At 46.5% G+C, this 23,215-nt stretch overlaps 1 protein-coding gene across 1 annotated transcript; it reads left to right on the forward strand.

The window, feature by feature from the left end:
* Nucleotides 1–7,272: 7,272 nt before the first annotated feature.
* ING4 (inhibitor of growth family member 4) lies at nucleotides 7,273–21,447 on the forward strand. The gene is made up of 8 exons (XM_058018836.1): nucleotides 7,273–7,350; nucleotides 18,269–18,340; nucleotides 18,535–18,701; nucleotides 18,913–19,027; nucleotides 19,331–19,439; nucleotides 19,756–19,903; nucleotides 20,302–20,363; nucleotides 20,582–21,447. Exons 1-8 carry the CDS (start codon nucleotides 7,314–7,316, stop codon nucleotides 20,619–20,621), a joined length of 750 nt encoding a protein of 249 aa, XP_057874819.1. The 5' UTR covers nucleotides 7,273–7,313; the 3' UTR covers nucleotides 20,622–21,447.
* The last annotated feature ends 1,768 nt before the right edge of the window (nucleotides 21,448–23,215 follow it).

Here is a 23,215-nt window from a genome sequence, read left to right on the forward strand (position 1 = left end):
GCGAGGAGCTCTGCACCCGGGGAGCCTGTGGCAGAAACCTTTTCCCTGCTTTAGTCACCAGGGTTGGCTGCAAACAGGTGGAGTGCTTGGTAGGTGCATAGGCTAGGCTAGAAGGAGCTGTCTGGTTTGACTCCTGCATTTCACAGGTGACGTTTCAGTCCATTTAATCTGTACTGAGAGTAGCCAAGAACTGATGAGTATTTGAACTGTGTTGACAAAATGCATTGGCTTGATTTTGAGGCACTGGGACACAAAATCCATTGGTAGCCTGCTGCAAGGGCTTCATGTTTTCACTGTTTAAATATTTAAGCCAGATTTCTCCTTGCTTTGGCTTCTGGTTCCTCGTTCTGGAAACATTCATCTCTCTGATTCAGAGAGCCTGAATGGGACTTTCCCCCCGCACACGTGCAATTAAACACTCTAATGTCTCTGCTCAATCCACTTTTTCACAAGGTAAACAGAACTCTGTAAATCTTCCACTGTAAGGGATTTCTTCCAGTCCATGAATTATTCTTGTCTTTTCTTTCTACATCTTGTCAAATTTTTCATTATCTTATGAACAAATTCATTTTGTAATTGAGTGTTGAAGCCCCAGTGCCATGGGTGAGGTCCCCCCGGCTCTCTGCCTTAAGTCTGCAGAGGACTGTGTTTTCCCTCTTCTCCCAGCAGGATAGAGGAGCTCACAGTGGCTGCTTGTCTGGTCAAGGCTGATCATCCAAAGTCTTGGCTTTCCAGGATAGTGTTTTCCCTTCTGTACAGGAATGCTCTGGGTTCTTGTTTCCTGGGTGCTTCACGTGGGGCCGTGTCCAAGTGCGGCCTGGCTGGCTGATGGGCCAGGGCACTCACAGCTTTCACTGCTCTGTCACCCCCAGACTGTATCAATTCTTATTTTTACTTTCAGATCCAGGTTGAAATGCAATATTGCATCTTGCTAACTTGAAAAGCATTGAGTGCAACTTCTCATTAGCTTTTTTTTGAGACTTGCAGGCTGAGCATTTCTTAATCCTCTTAGTATTTGATTATGTACAGTTTATCTTTCTGACTTATGGTGCTAGGTCAATGCCTTATAAAAATTTAAGTATGTCGCACCTATGCAGTCTCCTTTGTTAAACCAAATGTATAATGATGTCATCTAAGAATGAAATTAGGGTTTGGGTTATTTCTTTTTTTTTCTTTTTTAACTACAAAATCTGTATTTTGTAAAACCTTTGTGTTATAGGTTTTATTTTTTTTTCCTAATTCTTCATCTCTACAGTTTTTCCATAATTTAGTCATTGAGTCCTTTCATTTGCCTTTTGGGAGTACTGTCATTAGTGTCTTAAGGTATTTGTTTAATATTCCAAGTTTAATTTAAAGATCAGAATCCCTGGGCTAGAGAGCTAGTTACTAAACTCTTTCAGGCCTCCTGTTTCTTGGTTGATTTCAAAATAATACATCCCTTGTAGGTGTCGTCTCATCTCCTACTTTGATACTATGGTACTAGATTGCAGTTGCTATTTTCATATGACTGCTACATTATATTCCTTTCTTTAGATGGAATGTGAAGTATTTATTGACTGGTTTCTCCTGTCCTATGTCACTAGCATTTTCACCATTTTTATCTAGCATAGATCAGTACTATTAGTAAGATTTCTTTCTTTATTTTGTGATTGAAAGGAATGAAAGAGCAAAATATTCATTTCCTTTTACCCCTAGTTTTTCTAGTCACAAAGCTTTTCTTAAGAATTTTCTCTATTTTTATTGTCTCTAATTTATGTTAGTTGCTGTCTGGCCTACACCTTTTCCATCTGTTATGTTTCTTCTTACAGGAGAGTTTAATTCATATTCCTCTGCCTTCTTTCTTTTTTTCCCATGGACAGCTCTGTTGATAGTTTTGTTCCCCTTGGAAGTTATCAGACCCAGCACAGGTTTATTTCTACTTGTGGCTCTCCTCTGCCTGTCTGTGTTCCACATGGACAGGACAAAACTGCCAGCTTCACTCTAGGTGTTCTTTCTCTTGAATGCATCATCTTGAAGTCTCAAAAATGGTTTGGGTGCAGTGTCTTGAATTAAGCTGGGAAGGCTTTAAAAGTCAGAGTACTACCTTTGCTGACTGGTTGAATTCCCCAGGGAGTGGCTCACAAGTTAAAATTCTTTACAATGATTTTTCATTTTATATGTTAAAGGTGCTTGAAACTGCCTTTCCTGGTCCCTGGTTTGAGGTGTTGTTTTCTGATGTTTGCTAGCCTTTCCCTTCTTGGATCTGATACCTAGCATGGGCATCCATTTGTATTTGGGGCTGTACAATTCCTGTTACCAGTCATTTCAAAGGTGTTACTGCTCGTGTTTGTGCAGTTTGCTGCTGAGCCTGTAGCTTTTACTGTTGCCCAGGAAGAAACGAATTATTTCTTACCAAGGGACTTTCCCACTGAGCTTCAGAAATGCCCCTTTATTCTGGGCCTCCTTTTTTTCCCTTATCAATGAGAATTTCTCTGTTTACCCAGTCCTGTTGCTGATCTGGAAATAATTGAAGATACCTTACCCTCATTATCTCTGTCACTTACTTGAGTTTGGATTAGGTCTTCCTCTTTGGACTCCCATGGTTGTTTAACATATTCAAAGTGCTCCAGATGGTTTAGAAAGTGCAGTAGCTACCTGTGAGACACAAAATGTATCAACTTGTGCAAAATTCTTCCCTCTTGAGATGAAGCCTGAGGTTCTGCAGTCTGCAGCTTTGTGCACTCATGCCAACAACAGTTCAATTATTTACCTCCCACTCACAAGAGTGGAATATTCTCTTAACAAGATCCCATGGTCCTTCTTCAGCTCCATGAATTGTTTGACCCTGCATTTTCATTGTGCTACCAGTTCCTTCGTTTCTGGATGTTTGTACCCAAGAAGACTTGAGACTTGACAATGACTGGAGTTCTGTATTAGGTTGCATCTTGTATCTTTGCTGAAAGGCAATAGCACTTTTTCTTCTTGTCCTTTTCCAAGCTGATTTTCTGTTCTTAGTTGGATTTTACAAATTATCATTGCTTTAAAAGGAAACATCATGTAGGCTGGAATCATTTAGAAAAGTCACCCACAAACAGTAACAGAATCTCAGCCGTGACTAATGATAGTATTGCTGGTCTATAATTCAGTTAAATCTTCAAGAAAGATTTAAGACTTTTATAATTTAAAGCCTTATGGTTAATCAACCATGTCCCTTATTATAGTTCTTTTGTTAGTTATCACTGCTATTGAAACTGCCACTCTATATTACTACTTTTTTTTTATTTTAATCCATAGGGTCTTGCTTGCCTTTGTTGAGTACATTAAAGTCTTCTGCTATAAGAAGTCTTTCTTCTTGTGTAATGAATTACAGACCATGATCAAGTCACTGTATTCATCTTTCCAAACAGCTGAATCAAATTGAGCTGGCTGAGGTGTCTCACAGTAAGGCTTGGCTCCATCATGTAGTTCTTATCTGTTGCCTTTCTTTTCCCTTTCAGCGACCCAGCTGTGTAGTGTTCAGTTAAAGTCTTGCTGCATTCGGCCTAGATGGCTATCTTCAGCCACCAAGCTCAGACTGCCATACAAAGATAGCCAGTTCTTTTAATTAGGTCTTTTCCTTCAAATTAAAACAAACAGCAGTGTGTTTCTTTCCTTAGCTGAGTGCAGCCTCTGTCAGTCAATGCCACTGTGATTTTGCCACATCAGTGTTAGGTTAACTGCCTCACAGCAACCTGGATGAGCCCACTTGCTTTGCAAATACGTTTTAAGCAAAAGTATTGGCTGGTCTGGAACACATTCAGAACTTCAAAGTTGTTTGGAAAAGAAAGCCCATTGCTTCCATCTGCTTACCAGATAATTCTTTTCAAATTACTGATTGTCAGTTTCTAGCTATGCAACTTCTAGATGTTTTATTTAATGGGTAGAACTAAACATCTTCCAAAATCTCATTGGCAATAGGTAATATTTCATTACCTCATGGATGTGTCTACATCATCCAACTTTCTTCCTAATATAGAATATAATTATGAGATTCTGTTTGTCTTCTATATTTTTATTGATTATTTTATCATCTTTATATCAACTAAAGGATATATATCATGTTTAGGATTTTCTTCTGATATTTTGCAGGTAATGTACCTGAAAGCTGCCCAAGTTTACTAGTGCAGTTTCAGAACATAGAATGAAATTGCTCTGTACACTTCCTTAACTACAAGATAGGTACCTGTTCAATCGTCCTTTCAGGTACAACAGATTAAATTTGTGTGCATGGTTTCTTGTTTCTGTATAGTAGAACACCAAAGTACTAGAGAGATGTAGTAACTTGGTCCAACAAACATTTCGATTTCATGTAGTGTCTGTGTAATGAATGGAAAAAAAACTGCAAGAAAAGAAATCGTGACACCAAAGAACTAGAGTCTACGCCTAGTTTTGCTGCTGAATTAGGGTATGTTTCTGAAACATGGACACACAGTTATAATTTGTGGCCTTTGGCATCCTCTTTCATTTGTAAAGCTAATTAACCCCCTCGGGGCCAAGTGCTGCAGATCAATCATTTGCCCTTTGTGAGAACAAAGTGTGGGTACCTCTCTGTGCTTCCTGAAGACAGGAAATTGAAAGTTCAGGGGCCTCTGAACTGAGAATATTAAAGAGTGAGAAGAGCTGAAGGTTCCTCAACAGCAAAAAGGTAACTGAACACGGGTTGGAAGTTACAGCCGTCCTGCTGGGTTCTGCATGAGGATCCCTCCCAAGCACTGGCCTTCACCTCACAGTCCTTGGACAACATTTAAGGAGTCTATAAGGTAACTAAAATCTGGAGGCTTGAATTTGGTATGCAGATGTTTACATTTCCAAGGGAAAACACACAGGCATCTGTAGATCAATAAAGGTTGAGAACCACTCCTGCAGACTGCTTGCATAGGCCGTGCAGCTTCCCTGTGGGACGTGCCGAGGCCTGGGCAGCACCGCTCATCCCACAGGTCGTGTGTGGGACCAGGAGCTACCTACAGGAATAACTGCAGGATGGAGCTGTAGCAGCAGCCTGGGCTGAGGGGGGAGTGTCATAACCACAGGGGTTAGCGTGTGAGGCTGGGTGAGGGTTAGACATCAATGGTGCTGGTCTCCAGAGCTTGTTTCAGCTGGGAAAGCACCTTCCTGCACAGCCATCTGCGCCCGTGCTCCAACTGCAATGGGTATAGTGTTTGAAAAATATTCCTCCTCTCGACAAATAACTGCCCTGCTGACACTTCCTCTGTGGGTGAGGCTGCCTCTGGAGCCCTGAGCGATGCAAACCCTTTTTTTGACTTTGAAAAAAAAGCAAAACAAGCTTTCCGGCACTCAGAGCTCCGGAACTAGTTTTTGCTGGAATGGTAGAGTTTCTACTGCTGTGAGACCACACAGGCACACAAAACTGCCTCTCCCCTTTATTTTGCAAATTCACAGTGGCAGTTCCTGCAGTTAGAGACACATTTGTACACTTTACTGAGATTTGCCATTTAGATTTTAGGCAAGTGCCTCTTTGCCCTGTCTTTTGTATCTGCAGTGGCAAAAAGTCCAGAGGGAAATTGTCTTTCTGGCATCCTCCTAGCCTTGGCTTGGAGGATAGGATGGGGTTCCCATGTGGTCTCCTAAACAAACTAGTGATGTCTAAGAATATGTAATTTTTAACATCAGCTCCATTCAACTTGGTAGCCCCAAGCAGGATGTGTTTGGGAGATTCTGGTTTAGAACTATGACATGGTATAGGGAGCAGATTTTTTTTTTTTTTTTTTTTTTTTTTTTTTATGTAACAGCCACATCCTTCCCCTTAATTAAGAGTATAAGGCAATTTATATGAGAATTTTGAAGTACTTTAAAGAGGCTTAACAATAATGTTCAGCTAACTGAAGCCAGCTGCTCCACATGGGAACTGAAAAGACTAAGAAATGTGTTTTGAATAATTAAAAATATGTCATAAATAACTTAAATGACTGTAGGAAGAGGAATGGAAAACTCCATCATCAGAACAGAGAGGCTCTGAATTAACCCAGTAGTTTAACAGCAAGATGGTTCATAGTTCAAACAGCTGCAGTTCCTTTATGTAACAGCTCCTCAGTCTTGCAGTGCAGGCTGCTCGAAGACTTAATCCTAGTATATCCATATAGATAGAGGCATGGTGTCTTGGAAGATCTTTGTGAGGAAAAGAGAAAAATAATCCAGTCACTTCTTCTTGCAGCTAGAATCTGGGAGCATTCAGTCCTGAGCAATGGCTGTCATTGCACAGACTGTCAAGAAAAAAGAAGGGTGGTGTAGATGGGTAGGCAGAAGAAAGGTGGATGAAATGGAGTATTAGCCAAGCCCAGTGCCTCCTAAACTGTATAGGACGCTAAATGAGCGCTGACCTCTTGAAAAAACCATCCTGCATATCTTGGAACCTAAGGACCAACAGAAGTAAGATAATTTTGTTTCAGTTCCTCCACAATCACACGTGATTCACGGCACCACACCGTGCGTGTAGCAAAGGACGGCTGGGGAGGGGGCTCTACAAGTGGCTCCTGTGTATGGTCACAAGAGTGGTTCTGGCATGATGAAGAGAAAGAGACCACGGTCACATGTTTCGTTTAATTGCCTTTGTTAGTCTGTCACAAGTGTTCGGTTGTACCAGTTCCGCACAGCAGAGACCCTCCATCCATCTCCACTCGTGACACAGCAGCAGCTGCCCCGCACTGGCGGATTCCGAGGTGAATGGAAAACCACGGTAACGAGTCAGCAGCACTTCCTCGGCCTGATGCCAGGATGGGCCGGGCTGGAAGGGACCCCAGAAAGGGACCCCAGGGTGTCACTGCTCCAACCTCCCTGCTCGAGCAGGCTCGTTCCTCCCACAGCACATGGCACAGGATTGCCTCCAGAGGGTTCTCCGCTGAAGGAGACTGCACCGCCTCTCTGGGCAGCCTGTCCCCGTGCTCAGTCACCCGCACGGTGAAGAAGTTCCTCCTCACGTTCAGGTGGAACTTGCTGTGCATCAGTTTCTGCCCTAGTGCTTGGCACCACCGAGGAGTCTCACATGCACCTTTCAGATACTGAGAGACATGGATGGGCTCCCCTCTCAGTCGTCTGAGCCCCTCGGGCTGAAGAGGCCCAGCGCCCTCAGCCTTCCCCGCAGGAGCGGTGCCCCGGTCACCCCCGCCGCCCTCCGCGGGGACCGCCCGGGGCAGCCCCGCGCAGCCCGAAATGGCGGCGGGAGCGAGGCGGAAGCGCCGGGGCAGGCGGGCGGAAGCGGCTTCGCAGCCGGGCAGCGCCGCTTCCGGGCTCCGCGCCCGTCCGCTCGCCGCCGGAAGCGGCGGTGTGTGGGGCGCAAGATGGCGGCGGGGATGTACCTGGAGCACTACCTGGACAGTAAGAGCCGCCGGGGCGGGGCCGAGGCCGCGGCTGAGCCGGCCCGGGGGGCACGGACGGGCCGAGGGGCGGGGCCCCGCGGGGGCCGAGCGCTGCCCAGGGCGCCCGCGGGCTCTCCCCGCCCCTCGGGCGCTGCCCGGTGCCCGGGCCGTGCGGAGAGGCCCCGTCCGTGGGGCAAGGCTCGGCTGCGGGAGCCCTGACAGCGCGGCCCCGCGCCCGGTTTGGTCCGTGAGAGAGGAGCCCGGTGCAGCTCCAGGCGCCCCTCGGGAGCGGGAGCTTGGCTGTCGGTAATTTCCCGGGATAGACGTCGAGCACAGATAACTTTGGGATCCGTGGGGCGGTAGTTATGGTGGTTTTCTATGCTGTCAGTTTACAAATGCAGCCCCGCTTTTCTGGCCGAACAGGAGCTCTGTAAATGCCAATGGAGTTGGCAACGTTATCAGAGCCCTCCTATGGTACCTCCTATTTTACCGTCCTGCCTTAAGGTGCTTAAAACTTCAAACTCTGCCCTTTGGGGATGAGACTTTCAGTGCATGTTTTACCCACGCGTGCTTAAAATAGCCGAGCAGATCCATCGGAGGAGTTGTTTCTCAATGAGTGGGCTAATGAGTTCAGGTTGAATAACCTGTTCTTTGAGGAATGCCGTTCTCACGTTTTCCTGCTGGTCTGGTGTTGGCACTGGAGACAGGGGAGGATGTTCACGGGATGGTGTCTTTAAAGCTGGCTGGTTGTGGTGCTGTGTCTTCTGCTTCACTGCACCCAGCCAGTGACATCTCTCACTGTCTGCTCGCATATGCATGGGAAATAATGGAGTTTGGCTCTTCAGATTTCCTGCTACACCAGGTTTCTTCCAGCACAGAAAATATGAGGTGCTGATATGGACACAGGGTGTCTCATTCCTTGCATCTTCAGTGCTCTTTTTGTCTTTAGGAAAGGAAATGTCTCTGAGAATGTTCAAGAACCATACTAAATTTCAGTGAAAGGTGAAAAGAAGCTGCAGTTGGACAGGCAAGGATCTCTGAGGTGCAAGGAAGGAGGCCAAAGCCTGGAAGAGGAGTTGAATGAGGAGGCAGGTTGGAGAGGGGCAGATTTGTGTTCTTGTGCAGTTCTCACTGCATTGCAGAAGGGTGCAGCTGACTGAGGCCCCTCAGCTGGGAAGGAGGAGAAGAAGCAGATGGACAATGAATAAGTGCACAGGAGGGGGATGCAGGGTTTTCCTGCTGGGAGGGCAGGGGTGTGTTTGGGTAAGAGCTGCAGGGCAGAGCTAAAGGAGCAAAAGCTTGGGATCTGCACGTGGTGAGCAGAGACGAGCAGGATGCAGCCCTGAGCGGGCAGGGGTGCTGCAGGTGCACAGCTGCAGAGAGGGAAGGTTGGTGGCTGCAGAGTGCCAGAGTCAAACACCTCGGGGTCATGTCATCACAGTCAGCTCAAACCAGCCAGCCTGGGAACTCCTCTTTCTCTCCTGTACAGGCATGCAGAGGAAATGCCAAAGTCCTCTCTCTCAGCTGAGGTTTGGGTCCTGAGATTGGATTAGAGATGCTCATCCTGGTGAAGGGGATATTAATACAGGAGAGTCACTGTTGTGGTTGAGGTGTCTTGCTTAAAAAATAATGAAAGTGATGTGCACAATCTAAAAGTCCTTAAACCATCTGCTTACAAAGATTTTAGGAAGAACAAAACATTAATTCCTGTGATGGTTTAGCCTTTATTGCTTACCCTTAGATCTCTGCAGCCTTTTTCAGGTTTGTGTGGTGCAGCATTACTTGCTGCCATTAGCCACTGATGAGACACTTGCTGTGCTATTCTGGATTTCTTTCAGGAAAGCATGAATGTGTTGTGACCCTTGGCATCAAAGAGCACCCATCACATCTTCAGCAGGTTAGGCTGCTGATAGGTAATGGCATTCATTTCTGAGTACCCACATTGCTCTGCTCTCAGCCTGCTCTCCTCTCCTGGCTTCTGCCTGAGCTCCTGACTCTCTGGAAATGCATCCAGTGTTTTAGACACGAGTCTTCCTCTTGATGCCAACTGATTGACAGCATTCAGTTTCTTACTTGCTGCTCCCCCTTTTTCCCCACATTATTTCAGTGTTTTAAAAACATTCAGTTCTGTTTTAAAGCAGTTCACCAATATCCTAAAAATTCCTGAAATTTGATAGAAATAAACAGTCCAGAACTTTTGGTCATTTCTTATAAAAGGTGTCTAATTCTTAATTTACATCTGTGTCTTGGAACAGGATTCTTTTACTAGCATAGTGCTCTTGCAGACACAGTTTTCAGTTTAATGTCTTTTTTCTTCCCACAGAGCTTCTCTTTCCTGTGGTTTTCTATCTGGATCTGCTCAGGGAATGAATGAGGAATGTGTGATGAAAGAGGGCAGTTATTTGTAGGACCTCTTCATATCTTTGAATAAAGGAAGGTGTGTAAGGAATTAAGTGAAAATTGTAGGAAGGAAAAAGGTGCCTCCCGTTTGAAGCAAGTGAATATCACTCTGCCAAAGTGAGTTTGGTGGGGTTTTTTTATGTTGTGAGTCCCACTTTGTACAGGTTTCCCTTGCTTGGATTGTGCTTCCCTCAGATTATGAGTGGAAATTTTTAATCAGGGGAGCAGATGTGCAGAATGCTCATAGCTGCATCTGGAGTGTGCTTTGAACAGGTAATTCTGAAAAGTTGTGCAATGAAGCATTTTAGCACCCTTCAAGAGGAGAGTTTGTAATTAGCTGGCCTTTTGGCTTTAATCTCTTGGCCCCTGTAAATCTGGTGGCCTTCCTGCTGTTGGTGAGGGCAGTGGGCCACTCCACTGCAGCGTTGTGAAAACTCTTCATTGTCACAGCAGTGAACACCTTGAAAAGCTGGCTGCAAAGTCAGTTCTCAGATTGAGCTCTGGGTCTGAGCTTGTGACTCTGTGTTGAGCAAAGAGAATAAAGTAAAACTTTGAATCAGTGCTCAGTCACTGGGAATGAGAAACACCTTGCATGAAACATCACGTGAGTAGGTAATTAAAAACTGTATGCTAAAATCTATGAGCAGTCTGACAAAGTTGGGCACTCAGCCCCAGTTGCTTCAGTTCATATATTTTCAGCCCTCTACTTTAGACATCTGAAGTTCTTTTCCTTTTTTTTTTTTTTTTTTTTTTTTTTTTTTTTGTGGAATAGCCAAGCTAAGAAGAGTTCTCTTAGTAAAAAGTGTCTAGAAGCTTCTTAGGTCAGGTATTTCAGCAGCTTTCCAGTCTTGCTGTAATTTGATACTGGGTTTAGGCCTAGGATTAGGCATGCCCTTTCCTTGGCTTTAAGCTGTTAATTACAAAGCAAATCTGTCTGAAATGTGTTATGCTCTTGGCAGATGCTTTTGCAGCAGAAAAATGCACACATTCCTTCTGTGCTGAGCATCCTGACAGAGGAACTCCATGTCTTGTCTACTCTGACCACCTTCACTCCTTCATCCTACTTACTGAGCCAAAGGATTCAGGGAATGGGAGAGGAGGAATGTGTTTGGTTCCACTTTTCTTCCTGAGTGTTTCTCTCCAGTGGCTGAATTTAAACATAAAAAGATTTCCATGTCTTCAAATATTGTTCTCCTTCTGGTTTCTAAAAATCCAGAAGGAGAGGGGAGAAAGCAAGATTAAAAAGTGCTTTCCCTCAAGCACTAACACAGTGCAGCTTTAGTAAGGGAAAACCTATGGGTGCAAAGGAGCTGGAGGTGTAGAAAGGAATGGAAGAAGAAGGAAGAGAACAGTGTTTTGTGATTAAAAGGTGGAATGTGCATAAAGATTTGTGAGAATAATTTGTGCTTGCTTGAGTTTGAGTTCCTGTGTTTGGCTCAGTGTTGGCCCTCGAAGGAGGTTGGAAGTCCTGCTGTGGAGGTGATGGAGATGCTGAGATGAGATAAGGAGACCTCAGCTGGGAAGGTGCCATGGTGCAATGCAGTCAGTATACCTTGGGCTTTCCCCCATTTCCCACTGGTTAGGGAGGCACTGAGCTTCCTTTGCTCCTCTGTTTGCACTTGTCAGTAGGCACACAGAGCTGCTCCCACTCAGGGGCTGTCACTGCTGGAAAACTTCAGCATCAGCACAGAGCAATGGAAGCAGCACATGGAAGTCTTCTTTCTCCTACAGCTGGCATGGCAATGTCCTATCAATGTTCCTTGATAACATTAGCTAACCTAGTAAAATAGGATTTTTCTTTTGGAACGGCCCCATCTGTCTGGATTTTCTTCTGTACACATTCATCAAATGAGGGTGTGATGAGTATTGTCATCTTGAGGCTCTCGGAGGGCTTGGGTGTGATGTTGGAGATGGCTGTAGGCAAGCCCTTGTTTCCTTCCCAGACCTGGCTGTGTTCCATTTCCCAGCAGTTCTTTGATCTCTTGCATTCCCTGCCTTCCTTACTCCTGTCCCCTCCCCAGTGTAGCATGCAGCCATACCCCTGGCCCTGCCTCTGCAGCTCCTCACATCAATCTTCAGAAATGCAAGTCTCTAAATAAATCATTTCTCTGCTTGTCACTGTTCTAGTGCAGTCAGAGATGCCTTTCACCTTTCAGAGACTTGGGATTGGTTACACCTGTGATGCACCACATATGATCTATGGAAAATTACAAAAGATTTCATGCAGGGGAGAGAATTTGGTGATTCATAGGCATCATTTGTTTCTGTGTGAAAGCTACTGGCACAGCCCACGCTGAGCTGATACATTTAATGACCAATTCATCTAGAATTGGTTTTGTTGTTGGCTGATATTTTTATTGGAGCTGATACAAGATAGCTTTACATGGCAAAGCCTGCTGTGTTTTCTCTGTAGTTCTTCACTTACCCAACTGCAAATGTGATGTCATTGTTTTGGCAAACAGCCCTGTGGGCTCTTTGGTGGTTGTCCCTGCCTTTGGAGGGCTGTGGCTGGCTGGAAATGCCAGGAGTGTTGCCAGTCTCATTCATTGTGTCAGTCTTTCAAGCCCTCCAAGCTTTTCAAATTCAAGGTTGATCTTTGATAAGAAAGATCCCTTTTCCGACACTTAACAACGTTCCCTGCTGTCTTGTCTGTGGATGCTGTAGCGTTGAGCTGCTGTAACAAGACAACAAAAAGAGCCCTCCCTTCCTCAGAAACAGCCCCACACTTTGGGGGAGTGTTGGGTTTCTGTGCCTGACTGTCACTGCTGAGTGGTGCCCGAGGCAGATGTGCTGGGGTGGGCTGGTGTGCAGTGCATTGCCCAAAACTTGGGATATGTGCTGTGGCCACAGAATTCCTGGGTGGCAAATCAGTCTGCCGTGCACCTAAGCACCCTCTCTGTAAAACTGTAGGTGGGCTTATCCCTTACCAGGGTGTTGTGAGGATAATGGTAAAGGTTAGGATTTTTTTATTGCAGCAGGGCTGGGCCATCTCTGAACAGAGGGAAATTGTACTCAAGGACCAATTTCAATAAAGGTGCTTGTGTAAAAGTTCCAGTAAATACCTGTGTAGGAAGGTGACTGATTGCTTGAGAGCGCAGGAGAGAGTAGCAGCAATAGTTTAAAAGGGTGACACACTCTGAAAGGAGGGATACAAAAGACACCCTGCCCCCTAATGAGGGAGCAAGGAAGCTCCTGAAGATTGCTGCAAGCCACTTGTCCTGCAGTGTACTTCAAGTGCTGCAAAATTATGAGAATCATGGAGTACCAAAAAGTCCAGTGTGCTTCCCCAACAAGATCCCAGCCAGTTTGCAGTCCTGGGGGCAAAGAACTTACCCTCTCTGTGTGGCAGTCCCTGACACAAGCAGGAATTTTTTAAATTGCCTTCAGCAATGTGGTGTCTGAAGTGTTTGCTGAAATCTAAGCTGTTCAATAAAGCAACTGTGGTTATGTTTCAAAATGTCTTTTCCCATTTTTTAATAAAATTTAAACATGCATCTAAACATGGTGGGTGAATAGATGTCTTGGGAAAGGTGCTGTGTGTTTGGATGGTCCTCAGTGCTATTGGTCTGTTTTTGGGACTTTGGGCAGCACAGATCCATTGTTTGGCACAGCACAGGCGTGCTGCAGAGGATTGAAGCACAACTGAAGTTATCAGGCTGTGTAGGCTTGCTCTCTGCATTTGTGTGTCACAGTTAACATCTGAGTTGAGGAGCTGAAGTTTAAATATCAGCCTGCACCTGACAGCCCACGTTTGTTTTTAAAAAGAAGTAAATAAAATGATCATTATTGAAGAGGGAAAAAAGTGGTGTTGGATTCTGACTTTTGGAGAGAGAGTGCGTGGTTCAAAAGGGAGAAGAGAGCATGGTCATGGATGCCTGTGGAAGAATGAACAGGGGAAAGAATGACAAGGAAGGAGGAGAGTAAAAGAGATGAAAGAAGAATGGGCTTAGTGAAGGGACAACATGTGAGGAGAGAAAAGATGAAGGAAGGTAGAGAGACTTCAGCTTGTGATCAGAAATGGAAACAAGGTAAGAAAAGGAAGGGATGAAAAAGATGCATTCAGCAGGAGAGGGCTGCACCAGTGATTTTCAGGATGATCAGACCACGAGAGGAATCAGTAGGGCTGCAGCAGGCTTCTGTATGGATCTGTGCAGGGAGCCCATTGGGAGAAGCCTTGCCAGCAGGTCGAGGCAGGAATCCTGCCCATGCACTCAGCCCTGGAGAGGCTCCTCTGAGTGCAGTGTCCACTCCTGGGCTCCTCATTACAGAGGGACATGGGGCTCCTGGGCCTGTGCAGCAGAGGGAATGGGGATGACTGGAGACTGGAGCATCTCTCTTGTGTGGCAAGGCTGAGGGAGCTGGGCCTGTTTGGCCTTTGGGAGAATGTCTGAGAGGGGGCTCTGCAGTGTCTGGAAACATCTGCAGGGAGGTGTCCAGGGTGGATCCGGGCTCTTCTCCGTGGTGCCAGGCACTGGGACACGGGGCAGTGGGCAGGAACCGATGCACAGGGAGCTCCAGCTGAACATGAGGAAGAATTCCTTTACTGTGTGGGTGACCAAGGAGAGATTTCCCCACTAAGGCTGTGGTGTCTCCCTCACTGGACATATTCCAGGACTGTCTGGAGGCAATCCTGTGCCCTGTGCTCTGGGTGACCCTGCTTGAGCAGAGAGGTGGGGCCAGGTGATCACTGTGGTCCTTCCAGGCTTACCCATTCTGTGATTCTGTGGCACAGTTGCATTGCTGCCAGCCCAAGCTGCTGGCCTTGCTAGCACTTTATTCCCTGTACATTTTCACCATCCTCCTGCTCCTCTCCTCTTGCTGTGGAAAGAGGGCCTCACTTTTCCTTATTTTTCTGTCTGTTGTTGCATATCATCACTCTTCTCTAGTGATCAAAGATGTCTCTAGGGTGTTCTTTCTTTACAATTATCAGTTTCATAATCTGAGAATTATGTGGGTATTTTATGATAGATAGTATGTAGTCATGATGATTTTAGGTGAATCTTACTAAGATGAAAGCAAAATTAATTGAGAGGAAAAAAGGAGAAAAGCAGGAGGAAACGAAATTACATAAATAGCATGAATATTTTTTAGGAATAGCGAGGGAAAGTGTGGTGATAGGAATGAGGAAATGGAGACTCAAATCTAATTTTTTTTTTTTCAATGGCACTTAGAGAGTGATAATGTCTGGTAGCCAGCACAGCACAGGTCAAGCAATTTCAGCAAGTGTTCTGTCCCCTGTGATAAATTCTGTGATGCCGAGAATCACTTCTGTTTAAGGCTATGCAAGAGCTTTGGAGTTAAGCTGCAGATAGTAGAAAACATCCCCACAGCTAGATTAAGTTATGTACCATACAAATAGTTTGTTGCTCAGTTATAACTTGCTTATCTGCAGCTTTATCTTGTTATGCTTTTTGTTATTGCCAGACTCTCTCTGGATCATAATTTGTAATGGTCTGCTCAGCTTCCCTCCACGTTCAGTTGAACAGATAAAGTGTCTTTGTAGCAGTTCTGATTATAAAGTCACTGTACTGTCACTTGTTTCATTTTCTCCATTTATTGACGAAGCAGTGGCAAAACATTTGTCCAAGAATAGATTTGCAGAGTGCAATGTTTTGCTGTGGTTTTAGGAAATCATTTTGCTGGTTTTAGCAGGGAAGGAATTCAACTGGCAGGGGTTTGTCTCGTCAGCCCCAGTGGAAGCCTGCCCAGCTAATGAGCCTCTGGAAGCTCATGGCTCAGATGTGCATAAATGATCCACTCGTGGTGCCTGAGCTGAGCATTTGCTCAACCAGAGCCAGAGCCAGGTGACAGCCCTGCCCACAGTGCCAGAGCCAGGTGACAGCCCTCCCCACAGTGCCAGGGCCCAGTGACAGCCCTGCCCACAGTGCCAGAGCTCAGTGACAGCCCTCCCCACAGTGCCAGAGCTGTGTGACAGCCCTCCCCACAGTGCCAGAGCCAGGGGACAGCCCTCCCCACACTGCCAGGGCCAGGGGACAGCCCTGCCCACAGTGCCAGAGCCGGGTGACAGCCCTCCCCACAGTGCCAGAGCTCAGTGACAGCCCTCCCCACAGTGCCAGAGCCGGGTGACAGCCCTCCCCACAGTGCCAGGGCCAGGGGACAGCCCTCCCCACACTGCCAGAGCCCCCAGGAGCAGGGGCTCTGCACACCTGGAGGTAGGAAAGGAGCCACTGGCCTGGCTGAGGGGAGCAAGCTCTGGGGAGAGAGGGGCTCTCAAGGGTGGGTGCACAGGCTGAACAGACAAGTAGAGGCAAAAGACAGACAGACAGACAGATGGATGTTGTCCAGACGAGGGCATGTGCTGGCATCAGTGGTGGTGGCAGATTTTTGCAGTGATGGCTGTCAAAACTAGAGCACAGTTCCTTTCAGGTTGTGTAGCAGAATGGAACTCCTGCTTGGGTTTCTCCTGGTGCAAGAATGTCACTGTGAAGTGTGACCCTAACCTCATGTGGGGTTGTTCTGCCCGCACAGCAGCATCCTACTGGTTTTTGTGCTGGCTCAGGAGCTTGCTCTATCTAAAGGTTTCTATCCCTGCTGAGGGAAAGCTGACAGTACCTGGTGGAATTTGTGCTTTTACCATCTGTCCTTTTCAGAAGAGAAAAAGAAATTACATTAATCTTTTCTAAAAACCACAAAGTCCAGAATTTAGAAGCTGTGATCTTCCAGGATTAATAAACTCAATATAAATTTGACATATTGTGTGCAGTGCAGGAAGAGCTTCTGTTTTCCTCTGGAGGATACCTGTCTTGTCTTCTGCAGCAGGTGCTTTGGAGAGGAATGAAAGCAGCATGCTGCAGTATGACCCATGTTTCATTTGCTGTATAAATTGAAAGGTTTAGAGTTGATGAGGCTGGGGATTGCAGGAGGGAAAAAGGCATGGTCTCTAGATTCCCAAGCTGAATTTCATCCCTGCCACAAGCTCCCTCTATAAGCAATAATAATTTTCAGCATTGTGTCCCCGTCGTGTTCTGAGATGCTTTTTGGAACCGTAGGGATGTAATCCGGTAGTCAGCTGCTTAAACCTTGTGTGAAGTCTGTCATGCTGAACAAACCTGGAAGTATCAAATTCAGGATGTACCTACAGACTTCATTTTGCTGCTTAGTAATTTTTCAGAATTTGAATTTGCACTGCTAACTGTCCTTGAATGCAGAGGGGTGATGTGTATGTGCTGTGGATTATGGATCTGGGTACTCAAGGACACCTACTACCTGAGCATTTCTCAGGTAACTAAATCAGAAATGGCAACAGAAATCTGTTAAATCAGCAGCTTGATTGCTCCTAAGTGTTGTGCATGTAACTTCTCATTATGCTGCATGGGCAGAAGTCTAAGTAAAAGGAACAACATTTGTGCTCAGCAAGGCCCACAGTTAGTTTTACCTCTTATAGGAATTAATTTCACATCCTGTTATGTAGCACTTGTTAAAACTTGTTAAAACCTTCCTCTTGCATACAGAACCTTCCCTGTCAACTGGTTGCTCTTCAGGGAGTGGAAAGGCATTAATTGCTGTAGAAATATGTGCAGAGAAAATGGAGATTGATGCCTGGACTGATGTGTTGGACAGCTTTGGTGATGGCAACACTTCCAGCTGCACTCCATGTGAGCTGCAGAGTGAGTTGAGGAAGCTCAGACGTGCTTCTGTTGTGTTTGTGAAGAGCTTTCCCCAACACCTTCTTTTTTAAACCTTCAGGAGAGATTTATTATTTTCATTAGGTATAAAGGTGACAATAATCAGGCTTAGACTTCAGGTTAATGCAGTGACACTAGATCTCATTTTGACTAGGCAGGCATGGAAAAATGAGAATTGTTTTTACCAGCTTTGCCAGTTGAGCATCTGGTGATGCCTGGGGGGTGAGTAGCACACTGCATTGAAAATTAATTGACTATCAACTTCACATTGCTCAGTCAGAGCCCTACAAGCGTTTATTATTCACAATGTGTGGCATCCTTCCAGGTGTTGGACACACCACTCTGAGATGACAGTGCAGAAGGCACCACAAGTTAAAAGTCACGAGGGTTTAAGACTGCTCCCCATCCCATCTCAGACTTGATCTTTGCTCTGCCCAAAGTGTCTGCTGTCCCCTGTATATTAAATGAATGCATTAAACAGACTCACTTTTCAGTGAATTAGCATTTGATCAACTTAATTTTTACATCCTTGTGGGAAATAACTAAATGGCTTTATTTACCAGCTGTTGTGGTGTTTCTTTCATTACTGAGTGGAGTTTTCGGATGGAGATGTTGTGTTATAAAGACTGACACTCATTACAGATTTTGGGTTTCTGCTTTCTTAGTGTGGCACTCTCTGCACGGCAGCAGTTTTCTCCTAACTAATATGTATTCTAGAAGGAGGCTTCTGCATTAAATGTATCACACTTTTATAGTCTGTCTCCTTTGGGGCCAGCAACAATGGAAGCTGATGTGCACCAGGGGTATGTGTGTGTGTTATTGGTTAGCTTTGTTCCTGCCTTGGCAAGGAACAAGGATCTGATTTCTCCATGTATTCTCCTTTCTCTGCAGGTATTGAGAACCTGCCCTTTGAATTACAGAGAAACTTCCAGCTCATGCGGGATCTGGATCAGAGGACGGAAGGTGAGGATCAGGGACGGTTTTGTTGCCAAGACAAGGAGTAGGTAGCTTGAGCAGCTTTTCTTTGCTTTGCCTTTGTCATGGGGATCTCCAGGCAGGGGAGGAGGCCTGGAGCTGCTGCAGTCACTGAGTCTCTCCTGATGGAGGGCACTGTGGTGTGTGAGGTGTTTGTGTATTTAATGGCTCCCTTCTTTCAGACCTCAAGTCAGAGATCGATAAGTTGGCCACGGAGTATATCAGCAATGCACGGACTTTGTCTTCAGAGGAAAAACTGGGGCTTCTCAAGCAGATCCAGGAGGCCTATGGGAAGTGCAAGGAATTTGGGGACGACAAGGTTCAGCTGGCAATGCAGACCTATGAGATGGTATGAAGGGAAGTGCCTCGTGCTTATCCTGTGAACGCCCAAACTAAAGCCGCCCATCTCGCCAGGCCCTGAGCTCTCATTCTTAGGCCATGCCCACTCTTGCTCCTCGGCTCTTTAGTGCCAGCCCCCTGCCCCTTTGTCCCCTGTTTGTCCTCCCTCTGCCTCCCTGGGCCCTGTGCTGTGGTAACCCCTGCCCCTGGTGTCCTTGCAGGTGGACAAGCACATCCGGCGGCTGGACACGGACCTCGCCCGCTTTGAAGCGGACCTGAAGGAGAAGCAGATAGAGTCGAGTGACTATGACAGTTCTTCCAGCAAGGGCAAGAAGAGTGAGTACCACACTGGGCTGCACACTGATTCAGGAGGCAGCCAGGTGACTGTGGAAGTGCTGGGGATGAAGGCAGGCACTGGAGTGGTGCAGATCAAAGGCTGTTGCGCTGGAGGCTGAAGGACAGGTAAAGAGATGGTGACTGGGCTCTTCTTGTATGAGCTCATTCAAGGCTGGTAGATAAATCGGGATGGGGTGCACAGCCCAAAGCCAGTGTGCATTCCACAGCCAGGAGTGTGTTTTAGTGCTGCAGGGGTTGTTTTGGTGGGGTGACAGATGCAACACCTTTTTCTCTTCTTACCAGAGGGCCGAGCCCAGAAAGAGAAAAAAGCTGCCCGTGCTCGCTCCAAAGGGAAAAACTCTGATGAGGAAGCACCAAAAACTGCCCAAAAGAAACTGAAGCTGGTCCGCACGTAAGTGTTGAAGGGACTCGAGGGAATGAGAAGCAGCACTGGAAATCAGACCAAGGCAGGCCTAACCAGGCTTTCCTGGTGTCCCCAGACTGGAACTGTGTGTCCTCTGTCCCTTCTTGGGAGGCAAGAGGAAGGAAACTTCTTTATTCCCCTGTTCTCAGGGGGGTGTGGGTTGGAGGGGAAAGCAGATCCCCTTGGGTGTGGGTACTTAACTGAGAGAAGTGTCTGTCTCTGGCCAGCAAGGGCACTGTCTTGGGACACACAGAGGTGCTCAAAGCCAGGTACTTTGCTGACTTACTTTATTCCTGTCCTGCAGTAGCACTGAGTATGGGATGCCTTCTGTCACCTTTGGGAATGTGCACCCCTCGGATGTACTGGACATGCCTGTGGACCCCAATGAGCCCACCTACTGCCTCTGCCACCAGGTCTCCTATGGGGAGATGATTGGCTGTGACAACCCAGATGTAAGAGCCTGCACATGGTGGAAGTGGGGGGAATGGAGTGGAGATGAGTCCTGGCATGGAAAGGCTTGTCCTGCTTGGGTGGTCCCAGGCACATCAAGCAGTGACTAGGAGAGGGCTTTCCTCAGGAGTTGGGATGGGCAGAGGTGTGGCTGGCAAGGACCTCTGAAGTGCCTCTCTCTGCAGGGTTTTCCTTAAAATGTTTTCTTGTCCCTAAACTTAGCAAGGGAGAAGGGGAGTTCTCCTTGCTAACAGTGTGTAGGTTGGGTGTGAACATTCAATCCTTGATCACTGCCAGGGATTTTGGAGTTTGTGATTAAATGCTGGGAAACTCTGGTAGCCCAAAAGCAACAATTTCAAAAGGAAACTGCTCTTTAACTGGCTGCTCTTCATCCCAACAGTGTTCCATTGAATGGTTTCATTTTGCCTGTGTGGGTCTGACAACAAAACCAAGAGGAAAATGGTGAGTGAAGCAACCTGGGGGGCCCATTTGACCTTTGGAATGGGGAGGTCCTTGGTGGCAGGGGAAAAAGTACTATATATACACACTTAGAAGATACCATTAAAAGGAAAATTTGAATTAAGGCTTTGTCAGGGACCTTGGAAAAGGTCTTTTGGGACCATGCACTTAAGGCTCATGTCATGTCCTAAATGTTGGCTTTGTTCTTCCTTTTCTAACAGGTTCTGCCCTCGCTGTTCCCAGGAGAGGAAGAAGAAGTAAATTCACAGGAGACCTCAGTACTGCTGCAGGAGCTCTCTTCCCCCTGCCAGGGCCTCGTCCCAGTTCCCCCAGCCCTTGGGGCCTTGGCTGAAGGGAAGTCTTGCCCTGTTTGTGGTTTGGGCCATCCCTGGAATGGTGTGTACCCTCACGGTGCTTCCTGTGTGTTCTGTATCCCTGGTTGCTTCTGAGTCCTTAAGGGAGGCCCTCTCTGTGTACTATTCCAAACAGGTCTCTGAACCTCAAAGGGAATGAATGAGGGCACCAGGGTAGCCACCAGATTCCCAGGGATTCAGGTAGCCCCTGATTTTCCTTGGCTTTCCTTCAGCCTCCTCAGAGTTCATTGCCTGTTCTCTGCTTAGAGAACAAGGCCATGGGATGGGGGAAGGAAAGGAGGTAAGTCTTCAGCATTTTAGGTCATTCATTTTCCTGGATCTTTTTCAGGAGAGAGGGAGTAACCAGGCTACTTCTTAATCTAGTGGGCTGGTTGAGAGACTGAAAACCTGATGTGCTCCCTGTCTTTAACCATTCCACTGCTGGCATTGGGCAGCCTCTTTTGTTGGGGAGAGGAGGAGGCAGAGGAATGTTTAGAGCTAGCTTTGTCTCTCTTATTCCTGGGGTAAACCTGCTGGTCTGGGAAGCACTCTGTGTGAAGGAGGAAGAATTTCTGACCAGTGGGGAGAAACAGCTTGGTCCAGTCTGTCTTCCAGCCTCAAAATTCTGCCTTCCTCTTGTGTAATGGTGCTTCTCCATGGCATTGATGGTGGGAAGTTTGGGATTCAGATCCCACTTGTATAATACAGAATGAAATAAAATTCATTGAAACCAATGCTCTCTTTGTCACCTTGATGTCAGCTCCAAAATAAACTGCAGCAATCGCTCTCTAGTTTTTCTTTCTTAGCTCTGCATTTATTGTAAATGGTGAATGTGGTACAGCTTTTTCATGTAGCAGTCCTGTCACTGAAAGGTGACATTCTGCATAAGTCAGGCTTGGAAATGTACCTGATGTACTTGCACAAAGCTACTGAGCTTTCTGGTGGCTGTGAAAAATACCTGCCCCTGCAGGGTGAACATTTATTCCCACTGTTGTTTGATCATTTACTTCATCAGTTGCCTTCTCTTAAATGAGGAGGAGTGGAGGTGGCAAAGGCCAACCCTCACTGTCTGTTGGGCAGCACAGCTGAGAAGCCATCGGGACAAACCACGTGCCTCCAAGAAGGTGGACAGGTTTTCCAGACACACTGATAGCTTGCTTCTCAGAAGGTCACAGTCACCTTGTTGCCAGAAACTCTGGCTGCTGTTACTAACATAACATAATAGAGCTCCAAACCAATTCCTGAAGATCTGCAGTGTCTGCAGATAACTGTGAGGAGATGGCCCATGCTGGAGCTCGTCTTCATGGATTCCATTGGCACAGCCTGGAGACTGACAAACCAAGTCTTCTTCCTCCCTGTGGTCTGCTCACCAGGAAGGTTTAAGCCTTTCACCTGGAATGTTTTCCTCACCCAAATTACTTGTATGAAGATCCACGGAGGATTTTGCTGGTTTAGTTATGAAGCCAAAGCTCTGCTCGGGTTCAGAGGAGAGTGTGAGCTCAGATCAGTGCTACTCCCACCTTGTCATTGCATGGGGACGCTGGCAGAAGGGTCAGGAACCCTCAGCTCAGAAGCTGGCGTTGTTTTCTGTTCAAGTGAGCTAGCACTGAGTCAGTCTTTGCCTTTGCCTCGAGAAGGGATGTTCATTCTGTTTTTCTGTTCATTCTGCACAGTAAAAAGGATGAGTTCTTCCCCGGGCTGTGGCTTATCTGGTTTGTGGTACCCTGCCACACTCGATGCCCAGATCATATTGCATCACTTCCTGGGGCTTCCTTTCTTAAAGAGAGGAGAAGCAAATCCTGGGAGGTGTTGGCTGTGTCTCTGGTGTGGTTTTAGTGACAGGGAGACTCTGCCGTGACCCAGTGGGTGAGCAGGCTGTGCCAGGAGAGCTCATCTCTCCAGCTGGGGGTTACTCAGACATCCCTGGGGCTCCACTGACAGAAGAAATGGTGGATGTGCCCTGAACTGGAAAATGGGCTTTGGGCAGGGGGCAAGGGTGATGAAGGATGGAAACTGCTCCCAGCAGCTTGGTTTGGATGGATGTGACACAGGATTTAATGGCCAGCATTAGCAGGAAGCTCTCTAGGAACTGTGGGCCAGAGAGGTGTTTGAAGCACCAGCCAGCAGCCAGGAGCATTCCAGGGACTTCTGCTGCCACAGAGGGAATGCTCTGACTTGCACAATGAGACAACTTAGACCAAAATTTGGATAAAACCTGGGCATTTTTCAGTGGCTTGCAAGTATAAATGCAAATGAAAGCACATTAAAAGCTAACCTTGGAAGAGAGGGAATAAGGGCAATAGCTGCACGATATTTAATCACCAGAGGAGGGAAAGAACCAGCAGAAGCTGGAAAATACAAAGTACAAAACTGAAGCCAGTGGGAACAAAGCCTGTAAGCGACAAGGCTGGAAACATGAGCAGCTTTTTTTAGAATGCCTTTTGTTTTTGATGTAATTGAACATGGCACTTGTCCATTACTGACTGGAGATAGCAGAATTGT

The sequence above is a fragment of the Melospiza georgiana genome, chromosome 2, assembly GCF_028018845.1.
Source record: "Melospiza georgiana isolate bMelGeo1 chromosome 2, bMelGeo1.pri, whole genome shotgun sequence".
NCBI lineage: Eukaryota > Metazoa > Chordata > Aves > Passeriformes > Passerellidae > Melospiza > Melospiza georgiana.

Bases quoted from the DNA above. Each gene is read 5' to 3' on its own strand.
- ING4 (XM_058018836.1), top strand. From the start codon at position 7,314: ATGGCGGCGGGGATGTACCTGGAGCACTACCTGGACA. The intron at 7,351-18,268 runs GTAAGAGCCGCC...CTTTCTCTGCAG, and splicing joins CCTGGAGCACTACCTGGACA to GTATTGAGAACCTGCCCTTT. The intron at 18,341-18,534 runs GTGAGGATCAGG...CCCTTCTTTCAG, and splicing joins TCTGGATCAGAGGACGGAAG to ACCTCAAGTCAGAGATCGAT.